Source organism: Peromyscus californicus, unplaced genomic scaffold (genome assembly GCF_007827085.1).
Source record: "Peromyscus californicus insignis strain IS unplaced genomic scaffold, ASM782708v3 Scaffold_10__1_contigs__length_136768540, whole genome shotgun sequence".
Taxonomy (NCBI): Eukaryota; Metazoa; Chordata; class Mammalia; order Rodentia; family Cricetidae; genus Peromyscus; species Peromyscus californicus.
This window is the reverse complement of record NW_026294391.1, coordinates 92,514,085-92,538,759: the sequence shown is the minus strand read 5'-3', so window position 1 is coordinate 92,538,759 and position 24,675 is coordinate 92,514,085. Positions and strand designations below refer to the sequence as shown.

General features: G+C 39.5%; 1 protein-coding gene across 2 annotated transcripts in view; it reads left to right on the top strand.

The window, feature by feature from the left end:
- Positions 1–12,954: 12,954 nt before the first annotated feature.
- The window catches only part of Ammecr1 (AMMECR nuclear protein 1), a 112,050-nt gene continuing 100,329 nt past the window's right edge, over positions 12,955–24,675 (top strand). For both annotated transcript variants that reach the window (XM_052737257.1, XM_052737267.1), the window contains exon 1: positions 12,955–13,501. In XM_052737257.1, the coding sequence (XP_052593217.1) occupies positions 13,038–13,501 (464 nt within the window). In that variant the 5' untranslated portion in view covers positions 12,955–13,037. The remainder of the gene's footprint in view (positions 13,502–24,675) is intronic.

Below are 24,675 nucleotides of genomic sequence, written 5' to 3'. Positions count from 1 at the left end.
AATGGTAAACTTGTTATGGAGCCAATCATTTCAATGTTGTGACTCTGCAGCCACAGGGCAGGAGTGGGGAAGACAGATAGTGGTGTTCCAGTAATGTAGCATGCAAACTTATTCTCCCACGGAAAACAACCAAAAATGCCAGATGATGTGAAACAAGCATCTCCTGAAAGTTGTCAAAGAGCCAGAAAGATAGTAAATCTCTCTAAACCCAGACCTAGGGGAAAGCAGAGGGAGGAAGCTACTTCTTAGAACATTCCCTGATGTCAAGCTCTAGCTTTAGAGACTGAACTATAAGGGACATAAAAACGAAGATGAAACCTATCTAAGATGAGGAGCTTAATAAGATTCTTTCCCAGGTAAAACTGAAATGAGAAGAATTGAAATGACCAGAATATTGGTGGACTGGAAATAATGCTGCACTCATACATACATGGGGACTTTGAAGAAGAAAGTAGACCTGATATTAAGTGGAAGGGATGAGTCATCTACTTCCGAGAGTTTATATAATCTCATCTAATAAAAATGTATAATACACATTTATATTTCCTAGTACTCTCAAGTTGCTCAATCCCTGAACTAAGTTAAAAACAAGCCCAGACTGTAGTATCATCAGGCACCTGCCAGAATGGAAATACTCATTGCTGGAACTTATTCTTTTTTTTTTTTTTGGTTTTTCGAGACAGGGTTTCTCTGTGTAGCTTTGCGCCTCTCCTGGAACTCACTTGGTAGCCCAGGCTGGCCTCGAACTCACAGAGATCCGCCTGCCTCTGCCTCCCGAGTGCTGGGATTAAAGGCGTGCGCCACCACCGCCCGGCGGAACTTATTCTTATCCTAGAATTCTAAATAACCTCACAAGTAAGTTCCCAAAGAAATGAAATCTTACTTACTTAAAACTCACCAAGCAGCCGGGTGGTAGTGGCACACGCCTTTAATCTAAGCACTTGGAGGGCAAAGAAAGGCAGACTTCTGTGAGTTCAAGGCCAGCCTGGTCCTACAGAGTGAGTTCCAGGACAGTCAGGACTACACAGAGAAACCCTGTCTCGAAAACAAACAAACAAACAAAAAACAAAAAACCTCACCAAGCATACAATGGAAAAAAGATACCATAATTAAGACAAATAATCAGTTCAAAATAAGATACATTTGAATACAAATAAGTAATTATATTTAAATACAAGTAGACTAAATGCTTGTGTTAAAAGATAGTTATCTAAGCTCCTATGCTTATTGCAGTACTATTCACAATAGCCAAGAATTAGGAACAATTTAATGCTCTGTATTAATTACTTTCTAGTTGATGTTCCGGTGTGTTACTGCATGGGAGAATGACTACAGATGTGTGCATGTATGTATGTATATATACATATACACAAATACATGTGTGTAAGTACATATGTACATATATGCTAAAAGAAAGAGTTTTGAATATTTTTCAAAAAAGATGATAATTTTGAGATAGATATGTGTAACCCAAGTATGCAACATGTATAAGTATTAAAACATCACAGGGTAGACCATTAATATGTGCAGTTTTATGGTCTGTATATTTGAGATTGAGTTTCAGTATGTAGTCCAGGCTGGCCTTAAATTTCAAAATAAAATGAAAGATTAACAAAACTAAAAGGAGAAATAGACAAGTTCATGATCATGAGAAATTTTAAACTCTCTCAGTAATTTCCAGAAGAAATAGACCAAAAATAAATTATTAAGTGTATAGAAGATTTCAATAACACATTAGTGAAACTGATCTAACAGCATACGGAACTATTCTTTTCAAATATGCAAACAATATTCATCCAAATTAGCCACGTACAGGTTCATAAAACAAAGGACTCATATAGTAAAAATGACACTCTGTGATCACAGTGTAATGAAGCCAGAAATCAACACAAAATTATAAATAAAAAAGACATCTGAACTTTTATAAATATACTTTGAAATAAACCATGGTTCAAGGAAGAAATCACTGCTGTGGGATGGTCTGTATGTCAAATGTGTCCCTGATTGGTCAATAAATAAATCATTGATTGGCTAGTGGCCAGGCAGGAAGTATGGGCGGGACTAACAGAGAGGAGAATGGAGAGAACAGGAAGCTGGGTGAGAGAGACACTGCCAGCCGCCATGATGAGAAACAGCATATGAAGATGCCGGTAAGCAACGAGCCATGTGGCAAGGTATAGATTAATGGAAATGGATTAATTTAAGCTGTAAGAACAGTTAGCAAGAAGCCTGCCACAGCCATAAAGTTTGTAACCAATATAAGTCTCTGTGTTTACTTGGTCGGGTCTGAGAGGCTGTGGGACTGGCGGGTGAGAGAGATTTGTCCTGACTGTGGGCCAGGCAGGAAAACTCAAGCAACAAAATCACAATAGAGTTTAACTCGCCCAAGTGTACAGAGCCGGTTTTGCCTGTTCTGCCAAAGATGTTCTAATTATCTGCAATACTGTTCTCATAGAATCAGTTTTTCACTTGACAAGTCTGCCTCTCTCATGACCTGCCTAAACAGAAGCTGCTTGCAACTACATTATCCTTATTGTTTTAAAATTTTTTCTCTCATATATTACATCCCTACTGCAGTTTCCTCTCCTCCCAATCCCCTCACACCTCTCCTCTCCCCCACATCCATTCCTCTTCCATTTCCCTTCAGAAAAGAGCAGGCTTCCCAGAGATATCACCTGAACATGGCGTAACAAGTTACAATAAGACTAGGCACAAACCCTCATATCAAAAGATATGAGACACATAGGCAAAAGAGTCAGAGACACTCCCACTCACACCGTTAGGAGTCCCACAAGAACACCAAACTACTCAACCATAATGTATATGCAGAGGAACTAGTGCAGGCCCATTCAGTCTCTATGAGCTTCCATGAATCTTGCTTAGTTGATTCTGTGGGCCATTTTCTTGTGCTGTCCTTGACCCCTCTAGCTCCCATAATCCTTCCTCCCCCTCTTCTGTGGGATTCTCTGAGCTCCACCTAATGTTTGATTGTGAGAGCAGAAGAAAAGACCCACAGCATTGTCATTATCTTAGAAGAAGGAGGTATAAGTGGCTCCATTCTCCTACCAAATCTAGATGATGTCCACAACTTCCTTTTGGAAACCCTTTGGATTTGTCACGGTATATTATGAGTTTATGCCAAATTGTGTGTTTGCTTTTGTTTTTAAACTGTGACTGAACATTGGAGAGAAATGATTCAATGAAGAAGGGTTTATTTTGACTCATGGCTTCAGAGGTTTCAGCCCATATTCTTTAGTTCTGTTGATTCTAGGCCTATGGGAAAGCAGACTGTCAAACTATCAAGAAACATGCAGAAGAAGCTACTTACCTTGGGGAAGACAGAAAGTAAAGGAAGGGAATACAGGAAGAGTCCATGGAGAAATGTAGCTCCAGAAAAACATGATATCAGCAACCTATTTCCTCCCAAAAGACACCACTTTTTACTTTTCTCAGTCTTTTGATAAAGTCATCTTATTGTGAATCTACCAGGAGATTACTCTGTTGATTCAGCCAGATCTCTAAGGATCCAGTCATTTTTCAAAGTCCATCAATCAACAATGAAGTTCTCAATGTGGTCTCTGGTAAGTTAGACTATTTAAGTTTTTTCTTATCTATAGAACTGTGATGATGATAATGACCCCAATATCAGAGAGCTGTCTTGAGGCCTAAATGATAGACTATCCCAAAGACCTTAACACAGTGCTTTCTAGCATATAGTAAACTCCAAATAATGGTTAGTTTTTTAAATTTTAAGTGTTACTTCAGTAAGGCTCCATTTCTTGGGAGAATTTGTCCAGATCTAAAGGTATCATTAATAATAATGAGAGCTAACATGTTTTGAATGCCTACTTTGTGTCAGATGTGATAAAGAAGTTATACACATGACTTCACTTAGTCCTTAAGATAACTGTGTAAGAAGCTAGGAGTGGTGGCTCACTCTTGTAATCTCAACACCTTTGAGGTAGAAGCAGGAGAATTAAGAATTCAAGCTTGTCCTCAACTACACAGCAAGTCTGAAACCAGCCTGTACTACATGAGACCCTGTATAAAATCAACTAATCAGTCAAACAATCAATCAAATTCAACAACAAAAGAAAATAGCATGATTTAAATTTAATAGATAAGGATACCAAGATACACAGTGGTAGCATGCATTGCTTCATGACCTCCCCAACTCCCAATACTCATGTTCTGTTATTCTTTTCTTTGACTAGGCAGACACTAGATTCCATTTCCTAGTCTCTCTTAAAGTTATATGTGGCTATATGACTACATTTTAGACAATGAAAGTGAATGATTTTTTATGTGTATGTGTGAACTCTTTTAGTTACAGCTTTTTAAAAGAGTAAATATCTTCCTACATTCTGAATTCATTTCTACCAGTTAGATGACAAGGCTCATAAGGATAACAAAGCTACAAAATGGAATTAGACTAGGTCTCTGAATGACCCTATTAAGAGAGCCATTTACTGAGAGGAATACTCGAAATTGCTAAGTAAAAAACAGAAGTCCCTTATTGAGTTCTTACTTCTTTGAATCTACTTGTTAGAGCACGAAATCTAAATCAATACAAACACCGTGCTGAGCAATTTAGGCATGCTCTCTTTTCTTTCAAAAAAGATTGATTTATTTATATTTTATGTGTATGAGTGTTTGTCTTTATGCACTTATGGGTATGCAACACCTGTATGATATTCTTTTATTAAAATCCTAACAACTATTTTATGAAGCATAGACTAACGTACAGCTGAAGTTATAAAGAAGGTGAGGTTAAATAACATGTTTAAAGTTGTGACATAGATGATGCTTCCTGTAGCCACATTCATGCTATGTGCAAAGCAACCACTAGGCTCTGTTGGGATTCTGGAGAACAAAAGTTCGCTGAACCAGGAGGAAGACACATGTCATCTTTGACTATGAACTTTTTGGACTCTGGTCAGATTATCTAGACCAGTCTTTCTTTTGCTTGGATTGTTCTGTCTTATTGATGTCCCTATTTATGAGACTAGAAAAGAGTAATTGATAATTTTAAGATTTAAGTATTTGTGATTTTCAGGATAGAAGTGTTTCTGTTCAACAACTGCTTGTAGATAGACTTCATAGAAGACTTTAATGATGGCCATCAAAGGCATAATTCTAATATAGGTAATCATAACTAGTAATAAGAGCTCTAAAAAGTATCCCTAATTAAATAACAGCCCTCCTTTGATCCATCATTCCTCTCTAACTACTGTATCATGTCTCTGTTTCTTTTCAGAACCAAGTATTTTTGACAGAATTGTCTATGTGTTCCTCATCACCCTTTTTCAATCCACTCCAGTCAGGCTTCTGGCCCCAGCACTTAAAGAAACTATTCATGTTATTGTAGCAAGCAATCTCTATCTTGCCAGATCCAATAGATTCTCCTCCCTTTTGTTTTATTTGAATTACTCATGGTATTTTACATTGTTAATCATTTCATGCTTCTTAAAATATTTGTTTTGGGGAGTGGGTAGCACAGCATAATAATCTGCTAGTTTTTCTCCTTTGTCACTGGTGAAACTTCTTGCTTTCATTTAAAATTATTAATTAAAGGTGAACTCTTGGTTTAGTGTTCAATCTTAGTCTTATATTGGCATAGTGTGTGTGTGTGTGTGTGTGTGTGTGTGTGTGTGTGCGCGTGTTTTACGTGTTTGCACACATGCAGAAGCATGAGGTGAATATAGAGGGTCTTCATCGCTCACTCTCCACCTTGTATGTTGAGGCAAGTTTTTTAACTAAACCAGATTTCACTTATTTGGCTAGCCTGGTTGGCAATCTTGCTCCTCCAGGCATTCATTCCCGATCTCCGCCTCCTGCATACTGGCATTATATGTAGGTCACCAAGCACACCTAACTTTTCCTCAGGTTTTAGGGATGCAAATTGTGGACCTAATACAAGTGGGGCAAGTCCTTTACCCGCTCAACGATCTCTCCATATTCTTCTACGTTTATTTAAACTCAACATGGATAAATAAATAATCCAAATGTAAGTGCTAAAACTATACAAATATTAAGAGCAGGTATGGGTGTAAATCTTCATGGTCTTGTATCTGCCTACAGTTTGTATGTAACATCAAGAGTATAGCCAATAAGAGCAAGTGGTAGTGAGCTGTGCTTATAAAAGAAAACAGTAAATTGGACTTTGTAAAAATAATAATAACAATAATGAGGGGTTAATAAAGATGTGGAAAATTGGAATCCTGACATATTTTCAAATAGGATTGTAAAATGTTGTAGCCAGTTTGGAAAAAAATCTCCCACTTCCTGTAAAGGTTCAGTGGTTAAACATATAATCCAGCCATTTCACTACTAAATATATAATCAAGAGAACATATATCTACACAAAATGAAGACATATATTTACACAAAAAAGTCTGTCATTACTTTGCTAAATGGACATAGTATCAAGCTACATTCTGAATGTTTATCTGCATACCCATAGATTAGTGCAGCTTTCAGCTCTCATAAGAGAACCTTCTTTTTTTGCTGTGGGTGCTGGTTAATCCAGCGACTCACAACTAGTCAGAATGCAAAGAGTAAGGGAGTGTGGAGTGCACAGGCCCAAATGGGATATCCCTATCACATGTATACCCCCAAGGCCCGAGAAATATCGAAAGATTATGAAAGCTAGAGGCTGGGGAGTAGTCCTGCAAACCATTGTCTTCTTGCCATGATAGGGCTGATATATTTGGGAGCTCATAGCGTTGTGGTTACCAGCACAAGATCAAGCCAGGCAACATTCCAGCCATGATAGGGGAGAGGCTCACAAGGCCCCACCCCTAGCTGAGAGCTATTGGCCGTTGATTACTGCTGGGGAAGGGAGAGTTAGTTGCTTTTAGGGGTGTGTCGTCTGGTAGGTTGCTTATGCTCTCGTGGATGGCCCCACACCCGTGTGTAGACGAGCAGCACTAGTTGGATTCAGTTGGTTATTTTTAAAAAGTAAAAAAAAGAGAAGAGACCATGAAGGTGGGAGGAAGATATGTTCAGGAAGGGTGCAGGGGGAATTGAAAGGGAAGAGGAGAGGGCATATGATAAAAATACACTGTATGTATAAAATTCTCAAAGAATACATTTAAAATGTTGTATAAATAAATCTTCATGGCAGCATTATTCATGACAATCAATATGTGCAAACTCCAGAATATCATGGGATGCATGAACTGGCAAACAAAATGTGGCCCACCCATATAATGGAATACTGTTTAGTTATAAAAAAGGAATAAATTACTGGTAGAGGCTGTCATGTGGACAAATCTTGAAAATATTGTGCTAAATGAAATAAGTCAGACCTAAGGGGGCAAACACTTCGTGATTCAATTTGTGAAAATGAGAAAGTGAATCCATAGAGATAGGAAGTATGTTAGTGGTTGTCTGAGGCAGGAAGCAGTGAGAAGATATGGGCAATAACTGGCAATTGGCACAGGGTTTTATTTTGGGTGAATTTGTTTCAAAATTGATAGTTGTACAACTACATGGATATTCTGAAATATGGTCAATTCTAAAACTTAAATTGGTGGTTTGTATGCATTGTGGGTTGTATCTCAATAAAAAAGAGGAAACAACTAAAAACGTGTGGAAGAAATCCAGAACAGGGTAGAGCATGAAAGATTTCAAGTGCTTTTGAAAAGCCACATGCTCTTATGAAGCATTTGTAGTAGAAATGGCAGCTTGGGTTTTAGTTAGAGAAGCCCATGAAAGAAATCCAGAACTCCTGGTGGAATTCTGTGAAGAATTCCTTGTGGATACAGAAGACAGCTGAGGATTTAGTAGCAGCTGACTTGCCAAGCAGTTTTTTTAGCATGGGGGTGAACTGTTCAAAAGAAGAGTCGTGGTATGAGCAGCCAAAGCTAGTTGGACAGAAATTGCCTTACCGGCACCGCTAGGAGTTGGGGGTAGGACTTCAGGAGAATAAGCACCCAGAGACGGCAGCCGTCCAAAACACCATCATCATGGTGCATTGCTGAGAGAATGAGATATAAATTATGGACCTTTAAACAAGGGATACAGTAAAATGAAATGAATTATATTTCAGTCATTTCTATAGAAATTATGGGGCTCAGATTTCTACTACTCAGTTCCACAAGTGAATTCGAACTATATTGTGTATTTGCACAAAAGAGAGTTGCACTCAAATTGGCTTTTACTTTTTAATTAACACTTTGCCCAACCTATGCCTCTAACATACTGGAATAGGTTTCCCAGAATGTGATGGAATTAGTTATAGAAAACAACTATATATTAACAATTAAACTTGGAGGCTGGATATTGTAATATATACATGTCCAATCTCCAATGAATGTATAGATAAATGCCTTAAAAGAGAAAGAAAGAATCAAATTAAGATTGTCTAAGCTGCATTTGATACCCTTCATGTTTTGGTTGCTGTAACTAGCCCCCATATAAATGCTTTCATCGTCTCCTCCCTGCAAAGGTTTCCTTTTTAATCTACAGTGAGCTAGCTCTATTATTTGTTCAACACACAGTGTCCATAGAAGCATAGCTAAGTCTCATTAAAGAATTAATGTAACTCTGTCTCAAGGAAGTAGGTAGCAAAACACCGTTCAACCAGTTTGTACTCCAGTAGACTATAGGAACTGTAACTGGAAAAATAGTTCAAGGGAGAGCTTGGTGTTTCCACTTCTAAACCCATTCTGGAGATAAAGCAAGGATTTAAGAAACAAGAATATGTTTTGTAGCCAGGAAAACAAAAACAGATTCATCTGTCTGAATTTAAAATCAGATGAAGAATTTTAGTATTATCTCACATATTCATTAAACATGAAATGCTTAATGTCTCCAGTTTTACACTACAACCCTAGATTACATGTGTACAAGGTTAGATCAAAGTGGCAGCTAAGAATATTCCATTCTGCAGTTGTTCAAGGATGACAGTTGAGAAAGTTGGATAGCAGAGGATAAAAATAACACTTGTTTGGGTATAAATGGTGTTTTGTTTTTAATTCAACAATTGCGAGTGCTTCTCAGCTTACCATAGACTCCAGAAACCTAAGAATAATTTTTGCAACATTATGAAGTTCACTATCGCATCAAATTATAATTACTCTTGTTTTCTAAAGTGAAAAACACCTTATAAATGTGAGAATAAACTGAGGCAACAGTAAAATAATCAGTAGCCATCGAGTTTAATTCATTTTAGTTTACCTCATAGTAAGCGGTGTGCATATTCTCTGACCAGTTTTTCCACTGTTGTAAAAACAAAATGTTTGACAAGTTGGTTAATAGCAACTTGGAGGCAGATGCCTGCACAAGCGGAGATGGTTTCAATTCGAATGGCCAGTTTGAATGGTGATAGTCGGTGGCTTATTTACTTTCTTTTTATTACTTAAGAGAAATGTGGAATCTTTAGCTCTCAGTGAGTTACAATGAGCAAAAGGTTCCTCTGGAAAGTATTATCACTGCACTCCAGGATCAGCAGAGGGTAGAAACACCACACTATCTTACTTTGACATTTGTACTTTGAGTCAAGAGAATCCTGATCATGGTCATTTTCCTATTCAGTATGCAATTTATATAGAGATACAGAATTTATTTTGTAGATTTCATGTTTGAATGATATCCATGTACATATCTATATCTATCTATATGTGTTTGTTTCTGTGCTAGTGACTTTGCAAGGTGAGTTTGGACCATGAGCTAGCTAAGTTCGAGGTTAGCACACAGAAAAAGTTTACAATTTATTTCCCCTCATTTCAACAAACCAGTACAACAAAGGACTCCAGACGAGTAAGCCCTAGTGGTCAGGTAATGATGTATTTTCTGCAATGATCACATTTGTGTTTGTCTGTTTTCCTTGTGATAGTGACACTCGAGGTTGGAAGTAAAAATCCTTGGGGAAAAAGCTATTTTTGTAATTCAGCTGGAGTGTCCTTGTTGTTGGGTTTCCCATTGCATCAGTCAGTCCCTTAGCCTGGCAAGAGAGCCACGATAGTGTTTTATCTTTTAGATGAAATGCAGAACTGAGGACATGACTACTGGTGCTTATTAAAGATTCCTTGCTATTTTCACAAGAGTAGGGGCGTTAGACTCTTGTCTACTGGCCAAATTCTAAATTGGGAGATTACATTCTGCTTTCTTAAATTCCCTCAGCAGAAGCAACGCCCATGATACCCTACTTTGTGGTGTGATGCCACTAAATGGTTCAGGTTTTCTACTCCACAAGTGCACTCATTTTGGGGGGTGTGGGGAGTAAATTGACATCTGCAGTATAATATTGTATTTAATATAGCTCCCCCACTTTTACTGAGGTATAGTTGACAAGCAAAGAGTATTTATTTCAGGTTTGAAACTTGATGTCTCCTAAAATATGTATATATTATGAAATAATCACCATAGGCAAGCTAGGTAACATAGTCATTTTTTCATACCAGTGTGATTTTATTTTTTCTTTTAAAAATAATTTGTTTAATTGAAGTATAATATTTGTACCTATTTAAGGAATGCAGTATTTGTACTTATTTAAGGGATTCAGTACATGTATCCAAGGTATAATGATGATTCAGTTCCAAAAAGTAGGCTCATATGTAGGATAAAGTACAAAGCAAACCAAAAGACACAGTGTATCAGTTATAGTTCTCTTAATTTTTAAAGTACTTTGTTTTCTCTTTTTCAACATGGCAAAAAAATTGACACACTTTGACTCTGATAGTAGCTGACACTATTTTTTGCCTTCTTTATCAGAAACCAGTTAAATCTTCCTCCTCCTTCTCCCCTGCTTCACCCTATACTCCTCCTCCTTCTTCTCCTTCGTCTGATTTTATTTGACACAATGTCTTTGCTAAGTAGCTTGTGTAGACCTTGAACTTGTGATTTTTTCCTGCTTTAGTCTTCTGAGTACTGGGATTACAGGTATTTGCCACTCTATCCAACTTAAATAGTGTGTGTTGGGGGGGGGGGGTGTGTAGACAGCATTTAACCATTCCAGTTGCCTGTCCATTTCATACAGTATTTTTTTTTTTAGTGCATTTCCTTCTCGGTAACATATTTCAGTGTTTTTCAATCTTTCAATCCATAAAAACAAAGTTCTTTCTGTTTAACCCTGGTACTACTCTACTAGAGTTTTTAATGTCACTTTCTTTTCTTACTTTTTTAAAATTATGTACTGTGGCTAAGCATAACATCATAGTGTTTTATAACATAAAACTATAACATTACTTAGTGTAGCATAACATCATAGTTTTTAGTTGTTTATTTCCTGATGTTGGGGATCAAACCCAGGTCAATGCACGTGCTAGGCAAGCAATCTACCACTGACCATTTACACCTTCAGCCCTGTGACATAGGTTTTAGAATGGGACATGCTTGTGTTTAAATCCTGATTCTGTCCCTTTCCAGGTGTCTAATGTTGGACAAGGTACTTAAGAGTTTTAACTCTTAAGTAAATTTTAAATTCTTCCTGTGAAGATCAAATGAGGTGATACACTATTTTCTAGATTGATGGTGTAAGATAGGTATAACACTGACACCTAAAAAGTGCTTAATAGTTGCAATTTTTCTGATCATATAGGCAGATCTGACTTAATTTATAAGTGTAAGAGTGGAAAGGATACATATTTTCTGCACATGTCAGTTTTTAACAGCAGTGCACTAGGATGTGCATAGAGGCTCAATGTCTGGTATGCAAATAAACCTCTCCTTTCTCCCCCCTCGAGTGGAATGAAATGCTCTCAGCTGTTTGTAAGGTTCCACACTAAAGGCGCCAAAACCAATCTTCTACAGTTTACATACAGACAGACTCCTGACTTTGTGGGGCTATTTTGACATGGTGTAGACACAATGGATATCACTTATTTTCTTTTTATCAGGTTCGTTTTTTAAATGAATATTTCCCCCTGAATATTGCCATTTTATAGCCCCTTCTTAAGCCCCCGGAATGGGATTGACTCAATCGTACACCTTCTCATTCATTCAAGCAGTTTTGAGACCATTTTTAAAATGAGAATTAAGAACTATCTCATTATACATCTGAACAAAATCTTCTAACTTATAAATAAGTACACTACCTGACCAATATATTTATCTGTAAGGTCTGGACATTACAGATATATTTCTAATTTCTTTATTCTCATGTCCCAAACATCAAATCTGAAAAGCGCACAGCTACAAGTCTGAAAACACAACGAACATATTTGAATCTGTGAGGGGTTCGTGAGGCAGTTATTTATATATTTATTTTTGCTTTTAAATGTTCTTCCTGGACTACGAGGAGAAGATGGCGGGAACAAGTACAAGATATGCTGATTGAATTGGGCTTTACTATTTGTCCATTAGGAAAGAGAAAAATATTGCATTTCTAACATAATCTCAGAACAACCGTGGTGTCTGGTTAGGTTAGCATTAAAAACACCACCACAGCGTGGCCATTTCCCGGACTGCTTTGTACATTCTTTACAGTGGCTGTCTCAGGTGTGGAGCTCCAGGGAGCGCCTGCTTGCTCACACTCCCAACAGTTCAGAACCAGTGTATCTGAGGCCGGTGGCTCAGGTTTCACCTAACTGGGCTCCAGTGTCACTAACCCTACATGAAATGGGGTATCACCAAGGTGTGCTTTGGAACTTGGATGCTTATTTCAGACTTTTTCTTTCTTTCCCCCCTCCACTAGTTTCTGTCTCTCTGCTTCCTCTTGGAGCTTGCCCACCTCCTCTCTTTCCTCCTACTCCTCCCTGGCTTGTTCTCTTTTTTTTTTTTCCTTCCCCTTTGCTTTTCCGTCTTCCATCCTCCTCTCCAGGAGCCAAGCTCCCAAGAGGCGCGAGCCGGGCGGGACCCACCGTAGGCGCCAAGCCACGAGAGCTCGTGGCGCGCGCCGCAGGCGGGGGCGCGCGCACGCCCGAGCCGCGGCGGGCCGGGCAGCCCGGCCGCCGAGCCGCGCGCGCGCGCGCGCGCGCAGACCGCGAGCCCCCGGCGCGCCCCCGGCGGCCGGGGCCGCAGCGTGCTCGCCCCCGCCGCCAGCTCGCCTCACTTATGGGTCGGAAGCGCTGCGTGGGGGAGACTGTTCCAAGATGGCGGCGGGTTGCTGTGGGGTGAAGAAGCAGAAACTGTCCAGTTCGCCCCCCTCTGGCTCGGGCGGCGGTGGTGGCGCCTCCTCCTCCTCCCACTGCAGCGGGGAGAGCCAGTGCCGAGCCGGGGAGCTGGGACTAGGAGGCGCCGGGACGCGGCTCAACGGGCTGGGCGGGCTGAGCGGCGGCGGCGGCGGCGGCGGCTGTACCCTCTCTCCCCCCCAGGGCTGCGGCGGCGGCGGCGGCGGGGGCATCTCGCTGTCTCCACCTCTGAGCTGCGGAGTGGGAACCCTACTTTCTACTCCGGCCGCCGCCACCGCCTCCTCGCCGTCCTCCTCGTCCTCATCCCCGGGCTCCCGGAAGATGGTGGTGTCAGCGGAGATGTGCTGCTTTTGCTTCGATGTGCTCTACTGTCACCTGTATGGATATCAGCAGCCCCGGACCCCCCGCTTCACCAACGAGCCCTAGTGAGTACCGCGCTCCCCGTCGCCCTCTTCCCCCGGGCTCGGGATGGGGCTCAGAGTTGAGGCAAAGTGCAAGTCCTCCGCCTCCTGCTCGCGGGTGCCCCTCAGCCCCTCTCGCCGCTCGGGTCCCCAGAGCCGCCCGACCCGAGGGGCACTCGGCGCTCCTCTGCTCCACGAGGCGAGCACCCCACACTTGGAGCAGGGGGCTGCTTGCCAGACATGGCCCCCTGGCTTCCAGACTGCTCCGCTTCCTCTTTGCGCTAACTTCCAGGAGTTTTGACCCTTTCCTTCGATCCTTTCTACCCCTCACCCTCCACCCCACCAGCGTTTTGGGAGCTCTGGATCACTGTTGGTACCGACCTCTCCTCACTTTGCTCGCCCTTACCCCACGTGAAAGCCCCGCGAGTATTCCCGCCCCGCGTACCTTGCACATGGAGAGCTACTATCCCATTGCGGGGTGAAAAATAGCAGTGATCTAACTTCTATTCAGCTAGTGATGGAACTTAGCTCCTGAGCTCCAGGGAGGTTGCCCATCTTTTCCTCCGGGTTTCCCTGTTCCTTGGGGAGGGGAGAGGTTTCTTAAAACACCTTTTGGCTTCCTACCTATTTTTAACTGAACGTACCCATTAAAACGTGTTTCTAGTGAAGCTAGCGCACCACCGGCTTCCTCACATTTGAAGAGTGAGTGAGACCTTTTTTCTTCTTCCTTCCAGTGTCTGGTATAGCACATTCAAAGAACGTTGTCCCCCCAGAAGGCACTGTCAATTTGTACTAAGCGTGCTTGCGCTTTTGTGTCGATTTCAATTTAAGCAACCTATGTTAAACTCAATGATTGGAGGAACAGTTAAACAGTCCAGTAAATGTGTAGGCACTTTTACAATTTCCTTTGGTTTTTGTACTTTACGTTATTTTACCCTTCAAGTATATGGTTGAAATTGTTTAAACTAGCACTGTTACAAGCTAAAAGCCAGGTTACTTTCTAATCTCTGTCCATTTGGATGTGTGGGAGATGGGGCATATGGCTTGTCTTTAAAAATGTGTAAACTGAGTGTAAACTGACTTTGAGTTAAATGCTAGACAGAATGTAAAGTCCACAAGAAGGCAGAATGGGGAAAAGGACGATTGTTTCTATTATGACTACTAACATCCACAAGAAAAATACAGAAACAAATTTCAGTACCCTCAAACTGACAACCATCAACGCCCCCCTCCCTTCTGCCTAAGGGCCCCTTGTTTCCCACAGCGTAAATACCTGAATTGATGTTCTTTTTAACTTGCTGCTTTTCATTTTGTGAGATTAGAGGAATGAACTACCACTGGATGATTATAAACACGCCTGACTCGACTAAAATATTAAATTAATATGTAAAGTGAAAATTACAATAAAGTGTCCTGGAAATTGTGCCTTTGTATTGTTTGTTTTCTTTGCTTTCATTCTTTAAATGTTTTTAATTTTGTATGACTCTGCTATGCTCTGTGCATTTCTTTAGATTTGGTTCATCTTTGGGCATCAGTTCATGAGAAATGTATGAAAAGGCGTCCAGGTGGACACTGTCAAGTGAATTAAGTACTTCTATAAATTTCCTAGTGTTCATTCTAGGAGCTTAAATCCTAAGTCTACACCTTTATTTGGTCTATTTATTTTTTCATTAAGAAGTAAAATTCATTTTAAAAGGATTGCCATGTTAAAAAAAATCTATGAAATACTAGTTCAAGTCACTTATTTGTGACTTTTTTTTTCTTTTTTGCCTTCTCTTGGATGGCTGTGATGTAGTAAAAGCTAGACCTGGGGTAATTCTTAGGTTGGCTTTGTAAAGTCATGGGACTGTAAAAATTTACTCCTGTTCAGTTCTTGAGCTATTACTTGAGTTTGGCAAAGGCTGTTTTAGCATTCACGCTCCATTGCTCCAAAGCATATGAGAACACACTTTCAGGAGGTGCTATTTTCGCACATTTTAAAGTGAGTTTGGGTTCACTGAATGACTATAGCAACAGTTAAGAGGAAAATGAGCTTGACCAGTTCATAAAGGAAATGCTTTAAAAATGGTTTAAACAGTGGCCACTTTGCACACATACATAGGTTGTTTCTCTTTTTTTAAATACTCTAGTTGCTGATTTTCTGCCTTTCAAGTTATTAAGCAGATAAATAAGACACCCATCTGACCACTGTGAGTGTGTTGAGATGGTGGTGTGAATGGTTAGTAGGCTTTCAGTATGTCACATTTCTATAGACGAACTAGTTTATAGAAGGCGCTGAACCTCAACAACCAGAGGATGAAGGACTGCGTCTCATTTTCATTTAAACTAATTTTAAGATGTATGATGTCAAATTCAAGAAACTCTTAATTGTGGGAAGGAAATAATTGATTATTTCACAGTGCCTTGGTAACACCACACATTTCTCCATTTTACCTATTTGATGATATTGTGTGCTTATTAGTGTGGCATTGTATGGCCCCATCCCCTCTGACGTATGGGTATCATTTTATGGACAGTATGTTTAAGGTCTTTTTTAAATTTTCCTGTCTACCCGAAGACGTGCTTATGACAATTTCAAATTGTCATATGTAAAAGCACAGTGTTGTCATCTCTGTCTAGACCTTTCAGTTAGAATGCCTGTAACTGGTGGAATCTGACTTTTATAGGTTTAGAAGTTACAGATACATCTGTTACCCTGCCACTCTGAAAGGTCATCAGAAATTTCAATTATTTATGTGTTTCAGGGTTGGGGAAGAAAGAGGTCATCGTATGAAAGGCCACGTAGACACAAATACTTCAAGGTTGCTCCTGGCTTTTGAATACTAACCATTGCAGAGAGCACATTTTTTTCCTCCAAAAATAAGATTCAAGACACAAGGAAACCATAATTTTAGGTACATTTTCCTGTTCAACAATCAAAGCACTTACAGGTGAGGAAGCTCACATAAGCCACTTTAGACGAATACGTTGGCTGCTATAAAGGTTCCACTGTGTCAGGTGTTGAACCAGACTCCAGAACATTCCTTCTCAACCATGGATGCACATCGGAATCACTGGGAAGGTATTCAAAATGTGGAAACCTGCACTCTATCCCCAGAGATCCTGATTTAGTCGACCATGGATGGGACCTGGGAATCAGAATTACTCAAATCTTCCCAGGTAATTTTAATGTGTAGTTGGAATGGAGAACTGCTGGATACTTTCTAGCTTTTTCTCTTGAGATTTGGATTAATTTGATCTGGGGTAGTGCCACTCTCCATATTTTATAAGCATCTTGAGTAATTTTGGCAAAGAACCGATTTAGGAAACATTTGTAATGTGGCCCATAAAAGACATCACCTGGGAACTTATTAGAAATGTAGGCTCCCAAGCCCCACCTCAACCCCCTGAATTAGAATCTGCATTTTAACAAGCTCCCCAGGTGATTCTCATGCACATTAAAGTTTGTGGCGGACTTGTTCTCTGACTTTAGCATACATTGTAGTTTTCTGTTGTGCTTGTTAAAACTGCAAGTTGCTGGGCACTTTCCCAGAGTTTGATCCAGTTGCTCTGGGGTGGAGCTGTACATTTGCATTTCTAACAAGCTCCCTGGTGATGCTGATGCTACAGTTCCCAGGGTCACACACTGAGTAACTGTGGGCTCGAGAGAAATGAGGGCCTATATGGATGCTTGAGGGACTGTCAGAGGCAGTTTGGACTGGCATGATCCTCATTCTGTTTTTCTCTCCTTTACCACTCTCACATAACACTAGGGAAACTAAATGCTACCAAGAGGAGGAGTCAGATTCTGGGGATGGGGTTACTCTAGGAAACTGGTTAGATGGTTTTTAAAATAAATTGTTTCATGTGAAGGGTGTATTTCAGGAGTTAAAAGCAGCACAAAGAGAGTATCTTACCATGAGTTTAAGTAAAGACCCCTCTTGTTTTCATGAAAAGTGCTATTATGATTGGCTCCCTAAATAACCGGATGTGATAAGATTTTTCAAAGCCCTCATTTATACTTACGTTTGCTGAAACTCAGTTAAAGAATCTCCCTCATTAGTAAAGAAATATGAAAAGGGTCCTGGTTAAAACACTAAGATTGTATAGTCTTAGATTTTTAATGCTGTGGTGTGTATTATATCTCATGAAACTTTGAATTACCTTACCATCTAGAAAATTAATACTAGAGTTTGTGTTGACAATTGCACATGGATATTTTGCTTTTAAATATCAGTAAGTGTTATTTTCTATTGCAAGGAATAAAACCTTTTTTTTTTAAATCCACTCTTGGACATGCAGATCTTGTAAGGCTCAAGTCAGAGGACTGAGCATTAACTCTTGTCTTACCAGAATGATAAAATTACTATTTTCATCATGCTTGTGAGGCAGTGGATTGTGGTAGAGATGTAGGCATTTTGTTCTACCAGAATAGCAGCAATCCTGTTTATTGAGCTATCAAGAAGATGATTGATTTGATAATGCAATTCAGGTTCAAATGATAGTGAATTAGCATTTTAAACACAAGCTGTTACATTCCTATTGTCTTTTTTGAATGAAGAGTGACTAAAATAAGTAGAAAGTGTATCTCCACTGCAGACGATACAACTGGACCATGACAGATTTCCTTATCCATGCTAACATAATGGTACTAACTTCCTTTCTCTGACCATATTGTATAGTTTTTCTTGTAAAAGAAAAACATTTCTGACAGTTATTGAGCCTTTTGAAGGTATAATTTGGTTCTTTTCACCAATGTTGGTGTACATTGGAGAACAACTTAATGTCTTTTCTTACTGATAGAGAAGATAGGCATATTTTCAGTTATTGCTTGTACCACAAAACCATCAGTGGTTGACGCAGAAAGATATATAAACATAATTACAAAATTATTTTTATATCTGTACATACAGGTGTATGTACACCTAAGTATATTTAGTTAAAAAAGTAGAGCTGTGTTTATTTTCCATTCTTCCCCATATGGCTAAAAGGAGTAATAATTTAGCCCATAATTTTTTTCCTACTTATAAATTGTGCTTGAGTTTACATTCCAGTTCATATATAGCAGGCCAGGAGGAATCTCTGCTAAGATCTTTCAATACAATGGGAAGATCATAAACAGTAAAGTGAAAGGTACTTTGTTAACACATGTTTTGAAAACTACACTTTCTGAGACTGAAGTTGTCTCAGACACAAAACCCTTCTGCTACAATGGATTGTATTTTGAAGTCAGTTGTGTTTCCCCTTTCTATGGATAAATTCACTTTTTGAGAATGTATACGTATGGAACACTAAACTTGTGTAATGAGATTAGTCAGAGTTCCCAGGTTTCCTTGATTTCAATAGGCATTATTCTGTGCTTTCCATGTCACACATGCTTGCCTGTTTTAAAGCAGTACAATGACCAGAGCTTTTACATTTACATTTTGTAAGTAGTTTCTTTTTCAAACTTGTGTAATAATGTCTCTTTTTATACTGTTCTGAATCAATTAAGCTAAGTAAGTGAGGACTAGCAGTAAAAACCAGTGGCTGCCAAGAATGGACCTTGCTGTCTTTCCACATTCAGTAATTGGGCGGTTGCTCACAAGACACTGGAGACTGTGGGAAGCCAGTGGTTGTGTAGGTGGGAAGACTAGATTCCCAACAGTAAACTTATTTAGAGTTGAGCTTCTGTAGTTATTGTTGCTCAGAGCAAAAATGAACCAGAGCTTATGTAGTATAAAGAAAAAAAACAATCCTACAGAAGATGTGTGGTTTAATAGTATATTGTTGGTTGGGTGCAGGAAGATTCTGTTTGGTCCAACTGTAAGTGGCATCTTTTGTATCAAATGTGGGTGTATTTTCTACATTTCTTAATATATCATACTTTAAAACTTGCTCAACCTTAAAATATGTTAGTGTTGAATAGCTGACTGGAAATTCTGTGTCACTGGAGGAAAAGTGTGTGTGTGTGTGTGTGTGTGTGTGTGTGTGTGTGTGTGTGTGTGTGTTTAAGCAATATACATTCTGCTGAGGTCTGTAGTTAGATACCAGTGAAATGGAAGAAATGTTCCCATCCCCTCCAAGCTTCCTATCTTATTCATGCAATGATACAAATAAGAAAGTTGCTTAAAATTATTTCAACACAATGCATACATACTCAAATCAATAAGACACAAGCAAAATTAAAAGGCATGGCATAAAAGAGTGATCAGGAAAAAGATACTTGGAAAGGAGTGACTTCCCAAATAGCTTTTTTCAATGGGAAAAGTCCATGGATTACTGGTGAAGAGCTTTTATGGCCAACAGATTTTGAACTCTAACTTGGGTGTTCTCAAACCAGTTGCTGTTAGCACCACACCCTTTCCACAGTACTTGGGGATTCCCAGCAGCTGTCTTCAGTCAGCAACTTGCACTCTGAGCATTCTCCCACCATTCTGCTTTGCTGTGGTCTCTTTTAATTCATAAAACTTCAAAGAAATTGTACTTTGTGTTGGAAGTTCCCAGGGAAGTCAGGATAAGAGGTTTTGAATTAGAATTAGATGATCATTTTTTGTATTAGAGATCAGGAACATACGAGAGTCTTGTAGATTAAGAGGAATTGGAGGATGAGTCTTCAGGTGGGAGAGACCAGCTAGAGTTAATTTAAGATGATCTGGTAGTAGGAAAATGGTATTGGAAAGTGGGAAAGTTGACACTGAGCCGAGATTGTGATTGTGGGAATGTTGCAAACTGAAGAGTTGGAAGAAGGTATCAGCATTTCAGCCATTCCTACTCTCAGGCCAGGTTTTGTGTGGGAGTGGGAAGATCGCAGCTCACCTGTTTTTCAGCTTCCATCATTGCCTAGCTATTCTCGTGCTCAAAAAAGTTTGTTAAGCAACTCCGTTGGAAATGCTGTGAATTTGCTCGTGAGTATGTCCTAGGAGAAAGAAGGCGTTGGTTTATAGAATTTGGATCAAGTCTAAAGGTAGGATAGCTTTTGGAAGAAGATCCTAAGCCAGGTGACTGCATGTGAGTCAACAAAACTGAGAAAGAGACAGTGCACTCTTCAGAATTCCGGTTGCTGGGATAGGAGAATTAAAGGAGGAGGGGGTTTGAACGTGATTCCGAGCTTGTGGCAGGAGGCACCAGAGAAAATGGGAAGAAACAAGTGGTCCCACGGGTGAAATGGTAGTCCTTGGTATGTATAGTTCCACATGTTGGCCCTTATTAAATGTCATTTCTTTTGGTGGAGTGGTTCTCTTGCCTTTCCATGGGCTTTGGGGATTGATCTTGGGTCACCAGGCTTGCATGGCAAACACCTTTACCCAAGCCATTGCTTTTTGAATTATCAAAACCACAGAGCAGCCACAGAGCTCTTGGGATGTTTTGGTTAGTCTCTTGGCATCACTTCTGCTCCTCCAGCCACATGGTGATTTTGAACTGCTCAGATGGGCAGAGATCTGAGATAGTTTTCAGCTTTGTACTGCTTGTAAAAATAACTGGCCAAAAGTTGCATTTCCCTAATGTAGAGTTTTACATTCAGTCTTGAGGCTTGCCAATTTGTAAAGCAGTCAGTGATTCTTATGTTTTCTTTGTTATGTACCATAATGCAGCCTTCAGCAAAATTGTCTCCTGGAGGACTATCCAAGGAATGTAACAGTTTCAGAACTTCTGTTGAAGGAAAATTTGGAAGCACTAGGAAGGACTAGAAGGACTAGCGTCTAGTACCAACCATTGCCCTGTCTCACTTTCTCTCTCGTCTGCACTGAAAACATTGGGTATCTGCAGAAAGAGAGTCACATAGAGCTAGCTGGAGGCAGGACTACAAGGAGGGTGAAATGAATGGGAGTAAGCGAGCTAACCTGGACTTGGGGCCAAACCAGGAGGCTGAGCACATTGTCTGGGGAGGAGAGCTCCAAGAATGTATCTTTTTATTGTTGCTGTTCTTTTTTCTTTGTTTGTTTTGTTTCTTTGAGACAGTTGGTCTGTGTAACAGCCCTCGCTGTCCCGCAACTAGCTCTGTAAACCAGGCTAGCCTCAGACTCGCAGATATCTGCCTCCTGAATACTGGGATTAAAGGTGTGCACCACCACCTCCCAGCTAAAAAGCATGTTTTAGCATGTTTTGGTTTGGTTTGGTTTGGTTGTTCGAGACAGGGTTTCTCTGTGTAGTTTTAGAGCCTGTCCTGGAACTCACTCTAGCCCAGGCTGGCCTTGAACTCATAGAGATCCGACTGGCTCTGCCTCCCGGTGCTAGAATTAAAGGCGTGCCCCATCACCTCCTGGCGCATATTTTATAGTATAGAAACTGAGATGTTTCTCCTTAAGAACCAGTGACCATGGCACTGCTGTTAAAAAAATAATTATTTCTATCAGAAACAAGTATAAGAGTACCTACTATTGGTCCTCTGTGTATTTTTAGTAGACCATAGTGAAAACCATTAACATTGATTTATCAGACTGATGCTCCTGCAAATATTTGAAAGCCATGAGACAAATAACTTTACCCTAGTTATAAATGTCTCTGATCATTACCCTTATTTTTTATTCTGCTGTGAATATAGTTATAGATTCTTGAGTGTTCAGCTATATCTTATTTTTATGTCTATATATTTATAAAGTAATAGCCTCTACTGGATGTGTGTGATGTTTCTTTTATTTAGTTTGCTCCTACTTATTATTTATAACAGAGATTATGGGACAGGTAATATTAAAGGATAGAGCCAACTCTAATTTTTCTCTTTCACCCCTCCCTCCTTTTCAGAGTACTGAGGACTGAATGTAGGGCATCCCTACCCCTAAACTATAATTTCTGATTGTACAGCTGTATAATAAAGCTATGTGAAGACTCATCCCTATGTCTTCTACATTTTTTCTATGAGCCTTAAGCTAATTTTCACATAACATTCCCATATGTCAAGCATCTTTAATCATAATCAAGTTGCTGATTTTAGTTTATTTTACATATATGAGACTGAAGCTCTGCCTGCTGTGGCAAGGAGGTGCCTATTTTCTGGTTTTTATAAAATTTCTTCATTTTTTAGCATCTGTGTGGATTGTGTGTGCATATGTGTATGTGCGGTCTGTGTTTATGTGTACATGTGCCTATGGAGGCCCAATGCTGATGTTGGGACACATTCTTGGTTGATTTCCACCCTAATCCATTGAGGCAGAATCTCTCAGTTGAACTTGCAGTTTCCTAATTCTGACTAGTGTAGCTAGCCAGTTTGCTTCAGCGATCCTCTATCTTGACTTTCCAAACATAGAAATTACAGTCGGGCCACCATACACATTTCCATGGTTTGGGGGGTCCAAACTCCAGCCCTCACACTTATGCCAAGGGCTTTACTTCCTGAGCCGTCCACCCAACCTAATTTTTGTTTTCTTTAGGACTCAGAGTCTTGCTCTAGTCCAAGCTGACCTGAACTCACTCTGTAGGCCAAGGTTGGCCTCGAATTCATGGTGATCCACCTACCTCAGACTCTCAAGATGACATGTATGGACATGAACCACCATGCCTGGCTACTTTAAAATTTTTGTTGTAGTAAAGACATGACAAGATTGATCTCTAAAAAATATTAAAGAGTACTTATTGTCCAATGATACATGATAGAGGCTCCACCTAAAAGCAGCTCATCTTTTTCATAAGAATTTTGGGAATACTTTAAAAAATTAAACCTATAAACATATAGTAGAGGGTTCAGAGCTATTTACAGTATAGCTCAATTTAGGGTTTAAGATATTTTTCTAAACTTACTGATAATTATGGACTAAACTAGGTTAAAAGTATAATAACCACAAATAGACATTTGAAATATTTTAAACTACTAGAATTTCCAAATTGGCTTCATAATTATTACTTGCTTTATTGCTATACTTAATTCTAAGTGCTTGTATTTGAGAAGAACTTGATTTTATAGCTTTCTTTTAGATTATTTTTCTCCTCTCTGTCCTTTAGGGTTTTATGATGAATCTGCTAATAATAATATACAGAAATGTCTTTGACAGGTAGAAGCTTTGCCTTTGTTCACCCACTTTCAAAGGTACAAGGACTAAGGCATTAAAGGAGAAAATTATTTTTGACAGTTTCTAAGAAATCTGTCTGAGAAAATGTGCTTTCTAGAGAGATGGAGAATTGGAAGATAAATTGCATAATGAGTATTATAAGTAGGGCCTTTAAGTCCATATGTGTACTGTAGGACACTTTAAATTAAGGCACTTCTTGAGATTGCTTCTTACACTATACACACTTGTTTCTAGGGAAAATGTCATTTAAATGTGGGAGTAGCACCTATGAAATAATAAATGCGATCAAGCCGTGGATCTTGAAAGTTTTATTTTATTTTCCCCCCTGTTGTTGATACCCAGCCAACCTGAGATTATCATTAGTGGGGATATGCAGATACTTTAAAGCATTACTGTTGAATTATAAAGTGTAGGTTTGAATATGGAAACATTTTTTTCTTCCATTTAATGATGGCTTTTCAGTTCTAAATTAAAAAAATAGAATTTCTACCATGATTATCCTTTTTCTAACAGACTTTTAAAAATGAGTATTCTTCAAACCTTAAATGCATTGGCCAATGCTATTTTAGGGTAGTAAATTCTTTATGTTATGGTTAGTTGTAATACTACATTCAGTTTAAACAGTATAGTTGTTGTGGGCAGAAAACTGTACTAGTGTGGTTTTTTTGAGTGGATGTGAGAGGTCTATAAAAAGGCATTCCTGTCCTTAAAAAAACTTGTAGTCATATTGAGGAGTTGAGGTTCATGAAATGCATAATGAAGTTACATATCCTTCAGTGACTGAATAAATGTTAGAGACAATGAGGTGCATAGGAATTTGGACTGACTGATGTGGGTTGGAATTGTATAGGAGGGCTTCACAGACAAGGTGGAATCAAATCTGGGTAAAATTTCATACACAGAAAAAGCATTCTAGGGCAGTGGTGGTGCACGCCTTTAATCCCAGCACTCGGGAGGCAGAGCCAGGCGGATCTCTGTGAGTTCGAGGCCAGCCTGCTCTACAGAGCAAGATCCAGGAAAGGCGCAGAATTAGAGAAACCCTGTCTCGAAAAACCAAAAACAACAACAACAACAAAAAAAAAACCAGCAGTAGAAAAAGCATTCTAGGTGGGGAAACAAAGAAACACATCAGAGTATTATGCAGTTGTCATTGGATACCAATCAAAGATAGATTGAAGTTATGGAGAACCTAGGCACGAAAGGAGTTAGTTGTAATTCAGGCACTGGGATATG